This window comes from Carassius auratus, chromosome 22 (genome assembly GCF_003368295.1).
Source record: "Carassius auratus strain Wakin chromosome 22, ASM336829v1, whole genome shotgun sequence".
Lineage (NCBI taxonomy): Eukaryota > Metazoa > Chordata > Actinopteri > Cypriniformes > Cyprinidae > Carassius > Carassius auratus.
Genome location: NC_039264.1, coordinates 1,169,886 through 1,189,136, shown reverse-complemented (window position 1 = coordinate 1,189,136; position 19,251 = coordinate 1,169,886). Strand labels below are relative to the sequence as shown.

Below are 19,251 nucleotides of genomic sequence, written 5' to 3'. Positions count from 1 at the left end.
AAATTCTTAATTATAGCCTTGATGGTGGAAAATAGATTTTTTTAAGCTTTAGCTCTTTTTTTACAGCCACTTGCTACTTAATGAAGTTCAACAATTTTTTGCGTTCACATCATTTCAGACAGGAACCACTTTGGCAAGTTTACTTGAGTTTATTGAACACAATTTATCTTTGGTGGTATGGTTCCTTATGGGGGTCCTTGCTCCCAGAATAATTGAACATATATAGAGCTTTAACATTAACCCTTTGGGACCATGAATTTAGAAATACATAATAATTAAGACTTTTAATAAAGTCTTTAAAGCAAACGGTGATAATCATATAGATGTGGCAGTGGTACGTCTATCCTGGTTATGAAGATGGGTGTCTCTCCGCAAAGTGGTCCATGCCAGCTAAGATTTTTGGAAGCCTTAGTGATCTGAAACAAACAATACAACAGCCAGAAGGTGCGCAGTAATGTGCTCATGCATATAATGGGGAGGGAGGGAGGGTTGCGAGTTGTTGAGCATACTTACCGAGCAGTAGTGGCACATATATATATGTCCCGTGTCTAATAGGAGAGATGTGGTGATTGGAGCGATTTGACAGCTGACCGCATTAGCTGTTCACAGCCTTGCCTCCGTGGCCTGACTGAACTGACGCTGCGCTCGATATATATATATATATATATATATATATATATATATATATATATATATATATATTTGTTTATATTCCTTTGAAACAGGCAGCCGTGGCTGGATAATTTCATGGTCCTAGTCACCCTGGTGTGATTAAAAATGCTAATATGAATGGGAATATACTCCAGATATATTTTAATCATAAGAATTTCTAGGGCTACTAATAATTGTGACCATTGTGTATTAGAGAAAAATCATTTTTTTCACAATGTGATTTCCCCCAACGTTCATTTATCAATTTATTTTTACTCCAATCAAAGGTTAGATTTATTTTTATATTTTTGGGGGGAATAAAAAGATCAAATGGATAAACAATGCAGACTTATTTTCAGGGCTGCCTTTGATCATATTTTCCAAGGGTATGAATAATTTTGAGCACAACTGTAGCTTTCACACAGATTTACACAGCCCTACCTCTGACCCAGTTTAAATTAGCCTGACTGATTCAGTATTTGTCTGCAGATTGCCATACAAGAGGCTTGTGTTAAAATAAGGTAAATACTCCAATCTCCTCCTGAATATCCCAATAGGCCCTTGGTGTTTTGTGGACCCTACGCAGCTTGTGTATTTTGTGTAAAGGGAGGATCGGCTCTGTGTATCTGAGAGAAGACAGATTTCACAGTAAACAATCTAGCAGTAAGAAAAAAGGGTTTTAAAGCTTGTTGTTTTGTAGAACATCACAGTTATATATGATATGAGATCAGTAGGGCCTGTAGGATTTGTGTTATTTAATAAAAATATAATTATATTCATTTATTATATATTAACTCTTTTCCCCCATCATATAGGTTTGCATTTTGTGGAAATGTGTAATTTAAATTAAGTTGAAATAAAGTTTATTCTCATAGTATTTTGCTTTTATTCTAGTAATTTAGACTTTATTCTCATCATTTCAACTTTATTCTCATGATATTTCAACTTTATTCTCATCATTTCGACTTTGTTGTCGTGATTTTTCAACTTCAATCTCATAATTTCGAGTTTATTCTCAAAAATTATAACTTTAGTCTCATAATCTTTTTTTTTATATGTCACTAAAACGCCGTCATACTTGACTTCTAACTCTTGACTTCTAAGACTTGTGTATGATGTATTTCCAAGTGTAGCACCTCCTCACTAACATCATTTGGCCACTAGAGGAATGAGAATCAGAATCCCACAGAATAAAGCATGTAATGTGATATTTTCTTAGGCAGGCATCTGTTACTACTGCGTTTGAGATCAAATCAAATAAAACATTAAAATGAATGAAAATGGCAGATTAAACCATGTGTATTAAAGTTGTTTGCCATATAGTTTCTGCAAATAAAATAAAATAAAAAAAAGTAATATTTGTCATTTTAGTTGATAATTACCACCGTTTTACTGCAATAACAATAATTGAAATAATTGTGGCTGTTTCACATGGAAAATGAATGTAACCATAATATGTGTTATAAATTGTTGGAAATGTTACCTGGTAGTTCATGAAGACATTCACTCAGATTACTTTAACCAGAGTGACATCTGGTGTTCAACTCAGGGACTCACCTTTCCATGTCTAACTTCAGGAAATAGAAGTTTGACTCAACCAGTATTAGCTTTGGTGTTGCTAGAGGTCAGGAGTGGATTTATTCTGAATGTTTGATAACTTTTGACAAAATATAATCCAGGAGCAAAGAGAAATAATTTCTACTTTAAAAGCACAGAGAGATCGTGACTGCACACAGTCTGCGCACAAGCAGTTCATCTGTATCAGTTAGGCCTATTTGAGAGCTCGCATCTGCGATTACATGACAGCGTTCTCATGTTACAATAAAGCGCTCGCCATATTTGAATATTTATGATAACACTACCATGTAGTTTGTTTCTCCAAGCTCCAAGGTTCAGATATCAACACTTGGTCCCTTTACGATTGGATTTCTTTATTGGCTCTGAATCTCTCATCAAGAACATCATCATTTGATTAGACTCTTGTTTATAGTTTATAAGTTTTATTTAGATATCTGAGTAAGAATAACAATAAATGTCAAACATCCAAGATCGTGCTGTAGATGTTGTCAGTTTCTGTATAAAAACAAGATTGTGAACAATATAGCATTACAATTCACAAAGAAAGAGCAGACAAACAGTATGAAAATTGAGAGTTGGCTTGATTTAATTCAAATAAGTATTTTTTTTAGAAAAGTAATATCTATACAACATCTTTACATTTTTACAACTGATCAGAGATATATTGGGCATGGTAGCAACTAGTTAATAGGAAAAAAAAAAATTATACATACATAATTTAGAACAATATAAAAAGTACAGCTAGTTGCAAATATTACACATAGAACACACACAAAAAGCATGTAAGTAAATATTTACACGTTTTTGAATAAAAAACTATAAAGTATAAAGTATGCTACAAGTGTATACATTTAAAACAATGAACTTATTGTGTACAGAGTTTGTGTAATCTGCCCAAGGATTTACAGGATTTAAGGTGTTCTGGAAGAATTAAATCCTTGTGTGGGGTAAAATTGAGATCAGCAAGGGTTAAAATACATAAGAGCTATAATATCTTCTTTTAAAAACCAAGCAAGAAATAACTCATTAAATGAAAATTATTATCATGATGATTAATGAACAAGCCATGCTGAATAACCCCCATTTTGGTTTTTTGCAGAGGATATTTTTACCTTGCAACCCAAATTGTGTGTCTTTAAAACCCAACCTCAATTTCTTCTGATCTATTCTTCTCATCCTGCATCAGTCCATCTCTGAAATTTGCTTTATCACATGTACCTGAAAGAGAGTCTAAAGGTGTAATATACACACACACACACACACACACACACACACACACACACACACAAATACAGTACAGTCTACCTACACATTTCAGTTATGTATTATTAATAAAATGGGTGTTCAAGGCTGTTTGACAATGAAAAACCTGAACAGAACACACATCTCCTAATTAACATGATAAAGTTAATTATTTTGATCTTACTTTTTCATGTGCAATACTTAAATTCCGGTCTTTCTTGGTTTATTCTTCTTGCAGTGCCAGTAAGTCACACCAACACCAACAACACCAATAACACCAGCCACCACCAGCAGGATTATAGCCACACGTACTGCTGGTACTAAATTACTAGAACCTTGATCCGATCCTGTAGTTTTTACAGCTGTAATGAATAGAGGAAGACAGATTTGATCTGCATGCAACACGATAAAGTGAAGTGACATTCAGCCAAGTATGGTGACCCATACTCAGAATTTGTGCTCTGCATTTAACCCATCCTCTGCATTTAACCCACACACACACACTGTGAGCACACACCCGGAGCAGTGGGCAGCCATTATACCGTCCAGCCCGAGACTAGAACCCACAACCCTTCGATTGGGAGTCCAACCCTCTAACCATTAGGCCACGACTTCCCCCAAACACCTGCAAATCCGGAAGTAAATATGAATCATTTAGTTTAAGAGCATCCAACTTCATACATGATCTCCATGAAGAGAAAGCACTCCTTAAATAGTTGAAAGAAAGTGAAAGTCCTGATGTTTGCCAAAAGTATGTTAACCACATGAAGTTCTCCGGCACTGTGCCGAATTTCCGGCCTGCAGCGTTTGGCTGGTAAAAATAATAATCCTACATTTAAAAAAGAAAAAAATCAGAAAAGGGGAGAAAAAAACACCCACACAAACCGTTTTCTCTGGTGGTATAAATAATGTAACAATTTACTGTTTTTAAACATTAAAATAATATACACTTTTCTTTCATAGTTCTTCAACAGGTATGCAAACAATGTCATCATTTCTCACTTTTTTCAACAGGTAACATTACAATCAAACACAACAGGTAAGTATCCACAAAAGTATTCAGCTAATCAACAAACAATGCTCAAAATATCAAAATCAGTTGCACTGGCAATGAACCCATACACTGCTTATAAATTCACAGTTATGTTATACATTGCATGCCACATAGCTTTACATAACCGATTTTAGCTAGCTGCTGAACAATATCCCATTAATAGCAATTAGCATTAGTCTAAAAAACGAAATATAATACCAAAAACACTCGACATGTCAACAAAACGATAACAGAACATCTTCCCAAACACATATCAAGCTTATTTAAAAACATCGAAAGCATAAACCTTGGAAAAGGGAGACGTAAATAACCATAAGTTCCCGCCTCCTCAGCGCGAGCTGACCGATAACATTCCAAGAGAGGCGGGACTTAAGGCAGAACAGCCAATCATCAGCCGGTCACACCCAAAGCCGGTGTCATGTTTGAGAGGGAGGGAGGGAGGAGCGAGCCTCGGCGAGCGCAGACACAGAGCGGCCAGAGAAACGGAGTAAGGCGTTTGTGCAAAACTGCGGAAAAACTGCAGAAAACGTATGGGTGTTGAACCCTCTCACCGGGAAAAGTGTCCCACATCCCCCACGGGTGCGACGCCCCTGGCCATAGCCCTTCTGCCACCCCACTCAAAACAGTTTTTTTTTGTCCTTTCTTTTCTTGACAAGAAATGTAATTTATTAAGATGTGGAACGCCGTGTCTCTTCATGAGCACATCAAACGGGAGAATTTTCAGACGCGCGCTTCAGTTTCTCTTCAGCGCCAGGCGCGAGTCAAACGAGCGCAAATGAGCTTCAGAAGAACAACTTTGAACTGCGCTCTGTTGAGAAGTAAAACACACTTCACTGACTCATAAGCTGCAACCTGCATGTATACGCAGCACCCAAGTGTAACAGGATAAATATAGTAGAGGGTTCTTTAAGTAAATCCTGCTGTAATGTGATGAGCACTGAGTTCGAATGATCTGTAGCAGACACCAGACAGAGAACGGCTGTGGGTGAGTCGTTTCTGTTGAAGCTCCACATTAAAAGTAAAAATATATATATATGGGTTTCATATCGAATGTTAGATGATGTATGTAAAGGATTGCATACAGTGGACACTAATTGACTTTTAGAGTGTGTTTTCCGTTCATAATTCTGAGTATTTGGATATTGTGTGTTTTCGTGAACTCCACAATCTTTCAATCTGCGCCATTTGTTTCATGTGCTTTCTAAACAACTGAAATATTTTCTCAAATATATGGAGCTGCATTAGTAAGACTCACCATTCTCTCCTTTCCGCTGCTCCGTGTGCAGTTAATTGTTGTCATATAGCATTTAAGGATTCACAGTGTTTGGGAAATGTTTATTGCAAACTGAATTTGTAGAGCACTCAGTTCACTGTTTACTTAATGTTTTCCATTAATCTTATTCTACGTTTAACAGAAAGTGGATGGTTATTTTGTACTATATATATTAGCTATACTTCCTCTGTCTATTCATATTCTTAATTGATGTTGAACATGCAATATACGATCACAGAACATTACATTTCAGAAGAGAAAAAAAAAGAAGAAAAGAAAGTAAAGCCATGTTGTATTGAACATACATGATATATGTGCATCATATAGCTATGTGCTCATATGCTGCTGCTAGTTAACAGACGCACACAATCAGACAGAGACGCAAGATGAACGCACTGACCCATGAACCGTGACACCTTCTGTCACGATCGGTGATACAGGAAACACAGAGAGAGAACCAATTGCAGGTATGACATTTATTGAAGGGTAATCCAAAGGGGTAAACAGTCCAGGCTGGGGTCAATACCAAACATGAAGACAAGGCAAGGGCAAGACTGATTTGACGGACATGAAAAATCATTAGACAAACAAGGACTCCATAACACAGACTCAGACAGACCTGGTATAAATACACAGAAGGTAATGAGGGAACTGGAGACAGGTGGGGAACAATCAATTAACTCAAACAAGGAGGAAGGTGACCAAATAAGGGAACAGGAAGTTGATAAGGTGACAGACACCGTGGGAAAGGAGGACACCTAGTGGAAACCCAGGGAACACAACCCAGACACTGTGACACCTTGTCTAAATCTTCAATCATGAACGTCTTTATTTGATTAGACTGTTGTTAATAGTTTCTAAGTTTTATTAAGATATTTGATCTGAATAATGTCAGAATGCAACATAGTTCAGTCCGCAGCAAACCACCTGAGGTACAGCATTGAACAACATAAAAAAGCACAAAAGTTATACATGAAAAAAGTATCTAGTAGAGTGAGGATAAAAATAAATCTCAAACATCCAAAATCGTGCTGTAGATGTTGTCAGTTTCTGTATAAAAACAAGATGGTGAACAATATAGCATTGAAATTCACAAAGAAAAAGCAGACAAACAGTTTGAAAATGGACAGCTGGCTTGATTTTATTCAAATAAGTAATTTTTTTTAGAACAGATATATTTACACAACATCTTTACATGTTTAAAACTGATCAGAGAGATATTGGTCAGAACTTGCTAGTATGTTAATTAGCAACTAGTTAACAGGGAAAATTGGTATTTTATACATAAAATCTTGAGATGTATTCTATAATTATACATTATTTTAATTTATGCTAAATATTTTTATTCCAGCCATACACTGACTGAAAAAGATATAACAATAGGTATAGAAAATACAACTATTTGTAAATATTACTTATAGGAGCTCCACCCTCTGGGCCCAAATTGTGTCTTTAAAACCCAACCTCAAATTTCTTCTGATCTATTCTTCTCATCCTGCATCAGTCCCTCTCTGAAATTTAAATCATCATCTTTACCTGAAAGAGAGTATAAAGGTGTTCTATATGTACACACACATAGTACAGTCTACCTATACATTTCAGTAATGTATTATTAATAAAATTGGTGTTCAATGCTGCTGTTTGACAATGAAAAAAAAACCTGAACAGAACACACATCACACAACTCCTAATTAACATAATAAAGCTAATTATTTTTCTCTTACTTTTTCATGTGTAATACTTGCATTCCTTTTTCTTGGTTTATTCTTCCTGTAGCACCAATAGGTCACACCAACACCAACAGCCAGGACCAGCAGGACAGCCACAGGTACTGCGGGTACTAAATTACCAGAACCTTGATCTGATTCTGTTGTAATGAACAGAGGAAGACAGATATTAGTCTGATCTGCAAGCAACAATATAAAACACCTGCAAATCTGGAAGTAATATGAATCATTCAGTTTAAGAGCATCCAACTTCATACATGATCTCCATGAAGAGAAAGCACTCCTTAATCATGTTTGTTCAGATATCCAGTATTTTCACACTTTCTGAACAATTCATTTAGCATATTTTATTGGTAAAAGAACAAGTGTCCACTACAAAAACATTTCTTCTTCATCTTATGACTTTTTCCTTTTGAACATTGATTGAGAAACACATTTTGTAGAAAGATAATTCATAAAAGTGGTTTGTTTTGTTTGAAAATGATATAAACTTATGAGGTGGTGGCCTAATATATTCTTTTAAAATGTAAAGATTCTGAAGACTTTTTACAGTGCTTGAAGGATAAGCCATAATTATTTACCATGGTTTAAATTAGTAACAATAAATATATTTGATTATTTCATATGGTTAATATAATATTTATAAACATGACATTTTCATTAAAAGCATGGTGATTCTCCCTAATGTGGACACCCAACTTAATATATATATTTACCATGCAAATCTAACAGTTTCATGAAGTTCAGTTCCACTTCAATGCCTTGCTCAAGAGATTGCTGAGATTCGAACTCGAAGATTGTGTAGCAAACGGTCATTCAGTTTGTAAATCAGCATCACTATATTAAGTCAAAGGCAGGGTACCACTTAAATTGATACTAGCCTAACTAACTTTTTTTTTTTTTTTGATAACCCTAATTTATAATTCCCACTGAAGAGAATGGACTCATGGACAGTGAACTTTTCATATTGAGCCTTATAATGCTTAGCAAAGTAGTGTTTATAAGCACTGCTTTCGTGTATAGTGGCATCTGTGGAAACCAGTTTTGCGTTTCTTAAGCATAATGTTGTGCAATCTATGAGCTGTCATCATGTTTTCTCTTTTTATATTATTAGATATCTCTCTCTAAAATTAAACTAGTTCTGTAAAATAAACATATCATATAATATTGTAATATTAATATATCGATCAATATACTCCTGAATCTAATTTAATTATAATCGTATTGTGGCCTGTTTTGGGGGTATCAGCAAATATAATCTCATATGTGTCCTGATAAAAGGTCTGTTTAGACTTATTCCTGAGCCGTTTTACCGAGATAACAGATGCACACCCATTCTGTATTCTTTAGGGCACTGTGTCAAGTGACTCTGGTAACATGACATGCAGCAGAGCAGATCTGTGTCTTTCCCTGGAACTATTATTACCTGATAGAACAGGGGCTTCATCTTCTCCATCAGAGCCACTGGTTTTGGCCTCTCCTAATCAAAAAGAGTTAGCGAGATCAGTTAAAGAGCAACAAGCTTTATGTCACTGCATGAAAACACAATATGCAAACACTATCATTTAGTCACTGTTGCCAGCTATTTTGAATGGAAGAAACCTAAACCTACTAATGTCTTTATCATTTTCATTCTGCCCAGTCTCAGCCCTTTACATTGCTTGCTTCTCTTTCTCTCTGTGCTCACATAATGTAATATGTAATTGAATCTAACCAAATTCCCAATAAAGTTGTTCTCATTTACATGTTTTTCTTTCTGTTTCTGTTGTCAAAAAAATGGAATGAATATGAAACCATCAGTTTAAGACTATATTTTAACTAGCTGCCCTTTTCAAGGTGCTGTTCTGCACTTAACTCCTGATTTCCTATTGACACATTGAAAAATCGTTAATATATATTTTTAATTAGTTTACCATTAATTTTTAACAAACATAATGATTCACCAGTGATAGTGACACTGAAGATGTTTTCACTGATGCTGCCGCTGATTATCGTCTCTACTTTATAATCTCCAGCATCTGTGGTTCTGGTGTTCATGATGGTCAGAGATCCAGTCTGATGATCCAGCTTCAGTCTGTCTCTGAATCTCTCAGTATCTTCATTACACTGAACATCTGTACAGATAAAACTGAGATCTCCAGTGATTTGAGCGATGCGAGTGTCATTGAAATACCATCTGATTCGGTCTCGTTTGTTTCTTTTAACACCAGTGTGTAGAGTGACTGAATCTCCCTCCATTGCAAACGCTGACATTCTGTCTGTATCATCACCAGAGGCACCTGAGGAAGAAATGAAGAGTTAATTATAAATCACATCTGAGATATGATGTGATGTCCTTAACTAAACACAGAGGTTTTCAACGCATCCCTTTTGAGAATGTAGTATTTCAAGTTTATTTCGAATTGAAAGTAAAGTTTTTGCTCTTGACGCCAAAGCAAGCAGCACATATATCTAAATGCTGCTTTTGGCAGTGTACTGTAGATGAGGTATTTTTGGGACTTACACCGATTCAAGTTTTAATTAATCATTGACTTCTCACAAAATGCTTTAAAAGACATATTCACAGGGATGAGTCAAAATAAGTATTTGTGTGAAAGTGAAGTGACATTGAGCCAAGTATGGTGACCCATACTCAGAATTTGTGCTCTGCATTTAATTCACGGAGAGAGAGAGAGAGAGAGAGAGGCCGCGCGCACACGCTCACCTTCACCGTCTTCAAACAACAAGAGCTCTGTCTTGCTCTCTCTCCTTCGTGCATATTAAGCAAAATCAATTGACACGATGGTGTCGAACAAACAAATGAAAAAAAAACTATCCAATGATGAAATGTTTTCTGTGTTGTCAAATCTTGTGCGATATCCTAAACTACAGAGATAATTTACTTTTCTAATGATTCCTTTGAACCGATTCAGTTTAATGAATTGTTTAAACAATTGACCTGTCCACCACTGAACTCACGAGACGTCTGAATCGGTATAAAAAAAATCTGTAACACTTTACAATAATGTTCTATTTATTAAACTATTTAACTACATTATTTAACATTTACTATTACTAAACTGCACTTCTACAACATTGTTAATTTCAACATTTAGGCTTTAGTCTTCATTGTTGAAATCAGAAGTTGTACAGTATTTGTTAACATAGTTAATGCACTGTGAAGTAACAATACCAAACAATGGACAGCTGTGTTTTTATAAACCAAGATAAACAAAGATTAATAAATATAGTAACAAAAGTATTGCTCGTGGTAAATTCATGTTAACATGTTAACAATTCAAACCATATCCTAAAGTTACTAACAAATTATTTACTCTAATTTAAATAATACTCTGATGTTTAAATCATTTAAAATGAGAATGCAAGTGTCCTCACCCCATTTTTGTTTGTAAGAAAAAATTAGATTAGATTCAATATCGCAATATATATTGCAGACAAATAAAATATCGCAATTTCATTTTTTCCCAATATTGTGCAGCCCTAATTGTGACCCATACTCAGAATTTGTGCTCTGCATTTAACCCACCCAAAGTGCACACACACACTGTGAACTAGGGATGCTCCGGTACTAGTACCGGTACCAAACGGTACCCAGGCTAATTAAATTTGGAAGTGATCATCCTTATCCCATTGAAGTGGGGACTTTGGAGTGAGTAGTGCATGTGCGTGCCATTAAGTAGTCGTTAGGAATGCACTTTGCTAAAGAAGCAATATAATTTCCTCATTATCTTCAGCTGAGATGTTCCCGTGACAGCAGATTCACTGATGGACATCGACATAAAAACAATATACATTTAATGTTTTAAAAAGTTTTATATATATATATTCGTTTTTATATATTATATACACTGTAAAACCGGACAAGTAACTTAACTCAAACCGTTTGAGTAAACAGATTGCCTTGATTTAAACCATGTAAGTTTTAAAACTTTGCATTCAAGTAATTAAGTGATTAACTAAGTGCTGATTGAGAATTAGTGATGAACAGCTGCTGTTAACAAACAGAATCACTGAAGAAAAGAGAAACACAAGAACTACTACAACTGACTTCAGACACAGCCTTAGATGAAATCAACTGAAATAAAATACATGAAATCTCTCAAGATCTGATTAAACAACCCCACAAACAGCATCAGCAGCTCCACTTATTAATAACCAGACTGACTTTATTTCTGTCAGACGTCTACAGAAGATCTTATTGAGAATGAACTAAGGTTTAGATGTTGATTTATTGTTTCATTTGAAGTAACCATGTTAGAGATCAGTGTTTGCTTTAGTTGGGCTCTTGACCCTTGATTTCAGTCTTAGTATTTTCTCTGGCTGTTATAACCATGTGTTTCTAAAACACATTTGTTGTAACTCAAAAGCCCAGAAGAAATATCATCAGGTGTTAACCTGTACCTAGATTGTTATATTTTATAGCTGTGATGGTAATAATCAGTTATTGATCTGTACAGAGTCTAATCTCTGATGAAACAGATGTTGTGTTATTAGTTGAAGTGATTATAGTTAAAATTATTCTAAGAGCCAGTGGTTCAGTGATCTTTAATTAATATAAAAAGGACTTTCCAAACACTTTTTACACCTATTTTTTTTTTCTATGGCATGAATTGGTCAAACACAGAAATAAATAATCAGAATACGAACCTCTACAATGGTGACGAAAAAAACACACACTGCAGTGCATGCTGGGTACTATTGAAGTACAAAACTCATCCATGGCTCCCAGCATGCTCTGCAGCATTTTTTTTTACGGTCACCATTGTTGAAGTTCATATTCTGATTATTTATGTCTGTGTGTGACTTCTTAAGAACATAGAAGACCAAACTGCCTGGAAAGTCCTTTATAATATCTGTTTATCACAGAACTACTGTCTCTGAAACACTTTTACTATAATCAATCTAAATAAATAACACCCGTTTCATCAGAGATTAAACACTGTACACCTCAATAATTGATGATTATCACGTGCCCATGTGTGACCCGAGTCTTTAATCCAGTTCTGGGCCACTTCCGGGCCGTCATTCTTTGCGGTACTTGGGCCAAGGGAAAAGTCATGTGTGGCCCGGATCTGGGCCAGAAGACCTTTGCTATGTGGGACCCCACCCAAAAACCAAAATCGCATGACCCACGCATTCACAGGGAACTTTTCAAAAGTTATCTATACATGATTTATATTATTCTGTTCTATAGACTGTTTCAAATGCAACAATATCCTATTATAAACTATTATTTATTTTATTTATCACTCCTTCGGAAAATGTGCCTAGTCTCCAAGCCGAGTAAGTTACATACGTCACAATCGTTGTTCGACTTTATCGACAAACAGCGAGATTTTATTAAATAAATGACACGCACAGTCAAGCAAAAGCACACACTCCACAATACAAATGGTAAGTGTAGCCTATTTCTGTCAAATATAAAGCGATTAGACATTAACATATTGACAAGACGCCTAACATTATAAATTTTAACACATATCACGCTATGTCCTCCTAGCCTACATCTGACAGCTTCTGTTTTGTCCCACAAAGCACGCTGCCTAAGTGTGAGTCTGCTTTGACTGAAACTTGATTATTTTAAGCTTTCAAACTTTGCCAAATACCGAAAGAGAAATACAAATAACTTACCGCGATAGAGCAAACACCACCACAACACGAGCAAAATGAAGCGGCTATTCATTTTTTACACCGATTTTTATATAAAAGCGATTACTCCGATTATTTAATGCCGAAGTAAAGTTTTTTTTTTTTTTTTTTAGCGAAGCTACATTTTGGGCCAAGCCTCTGTCGTCGTCTTCTTCTTCTTCTTCTTCTTCGTGCTTATTTGGCGGTTCGCATTCTTAAAAAGAGCATTACCGCCATCTACTGTGGGTAATAGATCAGAGACAAAATACACTAGACTAGATCACCACTACCAGAACAATCAGGACTCGTGCTTTCAATGTTGCTGCGTGTTCAGCTCCTCCATCTACGGCAAAGTCCATCTCATTCCAGAGAGGGATGCTGTAACAAAAAAAAAAAAAAATTATAATATTTTAACTGTCAAAAAAAAAAAAAAAAAGTATACATTTATAACCCTTCTATATTCTATAGATCAAATTGGTTCTTCTTAAAAACATTATTAACCTACGCCCTTCTACTGAATTTAGAATTATCCTTAATGTTAATTGCTGATTACCTTCCATCTGCAGTTCTACTCTTAGCTTACTTCTTTCCTCTGAATATTTATTACACAGTCGTGGCCTAATGGTTAGGGCGTCGGACTCCCAATCGAAGGGTTGTGAGTTCTAGTCTCGGGCCGGACGGAATTGTGGGTGGGGGTAGTGCAGTACAGTTCTCTCTCCACCTTCAATACCACGACTTAGGTGCCCTTGAGCAAGGCATCGAACCCATAACTGTTCCCCGGGCGCTGCAGCATAAATGGCTGCCCACTGCTCCGGGTGTGTGCTCACAGTGTGTGTGTGTGTGTGTGTGTTCACTGCTCTGTGTGTGTGTGCATTTCGGATGGGTTAAATGAAGAGCACAAATTCTGAGTATGTATCACCATACTTGGCTGAATGTCACTTTCACTCACTTTTAATTAGTACATGCTCCACTGTTTCGCCTATACCACACCATTCACACAAACCTGTATGATGTTTCCCTATTATTTGCATTGTTGAATTAAGTCCTGTGTGTCCCAATCTTAATCTAGAAATAATACAGTCTTTCTTCCTTTTTCCATTTGACTTCCTTCCTCTACCTTCCACTGGTTGTATTGAATGTAAATGTCTACCCTTTTCCTCATTGTCCCAGTACATTTGCCAATTATTATTTATCTCCCTTTTAATTATTGATTTGATTTCTAATTTGCTATATTTAATTTCCATATCTATAGTTTCTTTTGCCATAGCCTGTTTTGCTAACTTGTCTGCTGCTTCATTTCCTGCTACTCCAGTATGTGCCGGAACCCATAAAACTGAACTATCTTATTTTCCTGTTGCATCATGAACAATATCTGTAGGATTTCCAAAACAATATCTTGTCTAGTATCTGATTTCTGAGCTTCCAGGCACATCAAGGTCGAACTTGAATCTGAGCATATTAACGTTTTACTTAAACCCATTTCATTTATTTTATTAATTGCTACCATAATTGCTAGCAATTCTCCTGTAAAACACAGATACATGATCTGATATTCTTTCCCCTCTCGCCACTTTCAATCTGGGTATGATGTACGCTACCCCCACCTGTTCCTTTTGTGGATCCTTAGACGCATCTGTGAAAACATGTACATATTCTTCATACTTACTCCCAATATACTCTTTTGTCATCTCTGCCTCCAACATCCTCCGATTTTTATCTTTGCCTTGATTCCAATAATAATAAATCTACCTTGGGTTGAGGTAATATCCATAATGGTATTGTTGGTAATATTACTGCTGGAATAACACTGTACTCATTTAACTTTATATCCTGAACTAAATCCTTAATGATCCAACCAAAATTGTTAACTTTCCCTTTCCCATGTTCCCAACATGTTTTAAGTATACCTTTTGTTGGATGACTATCCTTCTGCCCTTTTAGATTAACCCAGTATGCCAGTGTCAATTGCTTCCTTCTTAAGTGAATTGGCATCTCCCCCATCTCCACCTGTAACGCTGAAACAGGAAGAGGAAGGGTAAGCTCCACAACATATTCTCAACGCTTGAGATTGAATTCGCTCTAACTTTCCTAACTGTGACTTAGCTGCTGTTCCGTATGCAATACAACCATAATCTAATATTGCTCTTATCATTGTTGAATAAATTGTTTTTAATGCCACTCTGTCAGCCCCCCATTGCCAAGCCTCTGTCATCTTCTTCTTTGATTTTAATGGCGGGTTGCGAACCAACTTCCAAGGTGCATACCGCCACCTGCTGTGATGGAGTGTGTAAGAATGAATAACCCTCCTATATCCTATTATATAGACCACTATTCTTAATAAATCTCATGACTGCATGCATTTGTTTTCTTGAATTTAGACCATAATTTAATAAGCTAGTTATATTAAATTCCTGGCATCCTACTGCTTGTAATTCTTCCTTAAGAATCCTCCTTTGTATTTCATAAGTCTTGCATTTCTGCATAACATGCTCTACAGTTTCCTCTACTGAACAGACATAGACCTGTGTCATGTTTCCCTATAATGTGTAAAGTGGATTTAGATTAAAATGTCCTGTTCGTGAATGTGTGAAAATAACTTGTTCTTTTCTACTTAAGTTGTGAATTATTTTGCTTTTCTTTATGGTTTTATGAACTTTGTAATAGTGGCGACCTGTATGACATGAGTCCCACACTGTCTGCCATTTCCTATTTGCATGCTTCTGAAATTAAATGTTTTCCTTCTGTTCTACTGAGTGCAATCTTTATTTTTGGTTCTTTCATTTTAATTGATTCTTTGGCAATCTTGTCTGCTTCCTCGTTACCTTGAATTCCCACGTGTGCTGGTACCCACATAAATTGTATTATTATTCTCATCTGTCGTAAACCGTATAACCTTATCATGATTTCAGTTAAAATGTCAGTTCTATTTGTTTCCAATGATTGTAAGCTCACACTGAATCAGAACATATTATTACTTTATCCGGTCTAACTTCATACACCCTCTCTAGTGCCATTGGAAAAGCCTTTACCAGTTGCATTTAAAATTTCCCAGCAACCATTCAGAACTTCTCTTACAGGATGACTATCTTTTTGTCCTTGTAGGTTTACCCCAGTACGCCATCGCTAGTTTCTGTCTTCTTATACTTAATGCCATTTCTGATGTCTGTTGTCTGATGATGAGAAGATAAAGCTGAACTAATCAATTCCATTAAACAGCATTTCAAAGACAGTGATGCTGGTCTAAGGCTGGAAAGCTCTGGGACACTTGAGGAGACTGGCTGCACAAGACAGCAGCAGCAACTTTCTCCTGCACACCCACTGAGGCTAAGCGGGGTTGAGTCGGGTCAGTATCTGGATGGGAGATGTCCTGAGAAGAGCAGGTTTCTGCTGGAGCTGTTAGTGAGGCCAGCAGAGGGAGCTATTACTGTGCTCTCAGTGGCAACTAATAAACAATACTGTAAAAAATGCTGTGTATTTATTATGAACCACAGAGTCTTTGTCTAAAAGATTAGGGGTATAAAATAGTCTCTACATTACCTGCACACACCCACCAAATCATTGCAGGTAGTTACTGTAGTTCAACATAACAAGTGACATAATAGTTTATTGAGTTCTTACAACCTTCATGGAATCCCATATTATAGTGTTTTTTATTTGTGTATTATTATTTAATGTGCAACATAGCCTACTATTCTGATACAAAAAAGGTCAAACTTTAAGGTCAAACAAACTCTGAATATAATGAAAGTGAAAGTAACGTCACATACTCCGAATTCATGCTCTGCATTTAACCCATCCAAAGTGCGCACACACACAGCAGTGGGCATCACTTATGTTGCGGAGCCTGGGGAGTAGTTGGGGGTTCAGTGCCACGCACGCACACACACACACACACACACACACACTATAATTTGATGTTATACTCCATATAACTCCATATACATGCCAGAAACTACGCTTTTTTTGCACATGCCTATCTAAAGTGTTAATGGTCCCACCTAGTGATCAACTGAAAAACAAATTTGTCCTCTTCCCAAAAGGGAAAACCACCAACAATCAAGAATGCATGACTATATGGTGTCATGGCTTTGCAACCAAAAAAATTCATTATAATGGAAGTCAAAAAATGAGGGAGAAAAAAATGTAATCTAATGCTGCACAAAAACTAACAATGCATCAAAGCCAATGTTGTTACTAATCTTTGACATGCCCAAGACTGTCATACAAGTTTTAAAAAATCCGGTCCACAATCATATTGAAAATAAGTCATGTTGTGTGTTTTTTCCCCCAAAATCAATGACATCATTTATGAACTTGGTAATTTTTTTTTTTTTTTTTTTTACATGTGGTATTTTTGATTAGGACTGTGTTTATTAATAGATTAATGCAAAAAAGTAAAAAAAAATAAAATAAAAAAATAAATATATATATACATTTGATACATTTTTACAGCAGTTTAATTTAGAGGATGTTTTCATCCCAAGCATAATGAAAGGGTAGTGAATTTGCCCACAGTGCATTGTTGAGTTTTTTTTTTTTTTTAAAGCATTTTCTTAAAATATGTCAAAATAAGATTTGTCAACAAAAATCATTCCATTTGATGAAACACAGAGAAAGTTATGGCCAAAATAAGACGCAAGTTTACCCCCTAGTGGACGGAAACGTTCCCAACACCGCATAAAGTTTAAATTGATGGATAAATTGTGTTCTACTAGGGGTTTCATAAGTAGTCCTATTTAAGTCAGTTATAAAGTAGTTCTGTTACAACAGCACGTTTCCTAATTGATCGATTTTGTGTTTCTTTGCAGAAATCAAAGACTGATGCTGTGTATGAAAATATCCCCAAAAAGCGATGACCAAATACAGTGAGCATGATTTGACCAAGTATATGTTCCTGGATCATCCATGTTGATCCTGGAACAACATTCCTATCAACCAATCAGAATTGAGATATAACTTTTCAGGAAATGCCTGTTTTAGGCAGGTGCTTCTAAACATTTGTTAATCAGCTATCATCTCCACTGATTTTAGGAATAAAGGTTAGGTTTAGGGGTAGGGATTGGGTTAAGTCTGTATTTTTGGACAGTAATGTTGATCCAGGATCAACAAACGAAATTGATCCAGGAACATGTCTGACTTGGCAAAATCATGTGCGACAATCAAATACTGTTTTTTTTTTTTTTTTATACTGTACAATAACTAAGCTGTGTGATTACTTGGTGTTCCTTAAAGACATGGAGTTGGACAGTGCAATGCCTCAGCTTTACAAACTGTTCTCATTAGTGGCAACAATTGGAGCTACATCTGCAGGTGTAGAAAGGAGCTTCTCCTGTTTAAAGCGACTCAAGTCCTACACCCGAAACACAATGGGCCAAGGCCGTTTAAGCAGCCTAGCTCTGCTGGCCATTGAGAGGACACTGGTCAAGTCACTTGAAAAGACTCCTAGTTGGTACGACAGGGTCACAGACCATTTTCTTGAAAAGGAACGTAGGGCAGAATTTACTTTTAAATAAATAGACAATTTTATGATGTAGGCCGAAAATGAGCTTCCCCTCTCTGACAGACCAGTAGCCGCCACTGAATAGTAGGTAATACAGTACAGCAGAAATGTAATATTTAAACCATAAAAAAATAAAATATAGGATCTTAGAAACAAACGAACAACAAATTAAGTCAAGACAAGTGCAATTTTGAAAACCAAGCAAAAACTATTAACAAATTCTCCGTAATATAGGTCTACTGACTCAGTTAATGCACAAGGGGCAATTCTATTCTTTATTCACTGGTGGGTTGCCAACTACTGGTGGTACCACCTGTCACATCATTCACAGTTCTATGTAGGCCTATGTGAAGTAGTCAAGATGTAATCGTTCCTGAACCTGTTTTGTTTTGCCTTGTTGGTTCCATTTATTTAATAGTTATAACTTTTTTTGGACCCAGACCTTGTTTTCCTACAGTGCTCTTACCAGACTGTGACATAATTCAGCCAGCAAACATGGGTCCAGCAGGGAAGTTTCTCAATGTCCACCAGGGAGACCATAGCATTGAGGATTACGCCAGGGACTTAGTTGGAGTGGCTTGCCAGTCAGCCACGTAGA

General features: G+C 36.2%; 1 protein-coding gene and 1 long non-coding RNA gene across 2 annotated transcripts; both read right to left on the bottom strand.

Annotated features, from left to right (window-relative positions):
- Positions 1–3,078: 3,078 nt before the first annotated feature.
- LOC113040729 (uncharacterized) lies at positions 3,079–12,651 on the bottom strand. Its single transcript, XM_026198991.1, has 5 exons — positions 12,495–12,651; positions 9,469–9,804; positions 8,952–9,005; positions 3,656–3,833; positions 3,079–3,447 (listed from the first exon to the last, which is right to left on the bottom strand). Exons 1-4 carry the CDS (start codon positions 12,649–12,651, stop codon positions 3,673–3,675), a joined length of 708 nt encoding a protein of 235 aa, XP_026054776.1. The 3' UTR covers positions 3,079–3,447; positions 3,656–3,672.
- Positions 7,003–7,857, bottom strand: LOC113039315 (uncharacterized). Its single transcript, XR_003274949.1, has 2 exons — positions 7,523–7,857; positions 7,003–7,334 (listed from the first exon to the last, which is right to left on the bottom strand). It is a non-coding gene; the product is annotated as an uncharacterized LOC113039315 (long non-coding RNA).
- Positions 12,652–19,251: the final 6,600 nt, after the last annotated feature.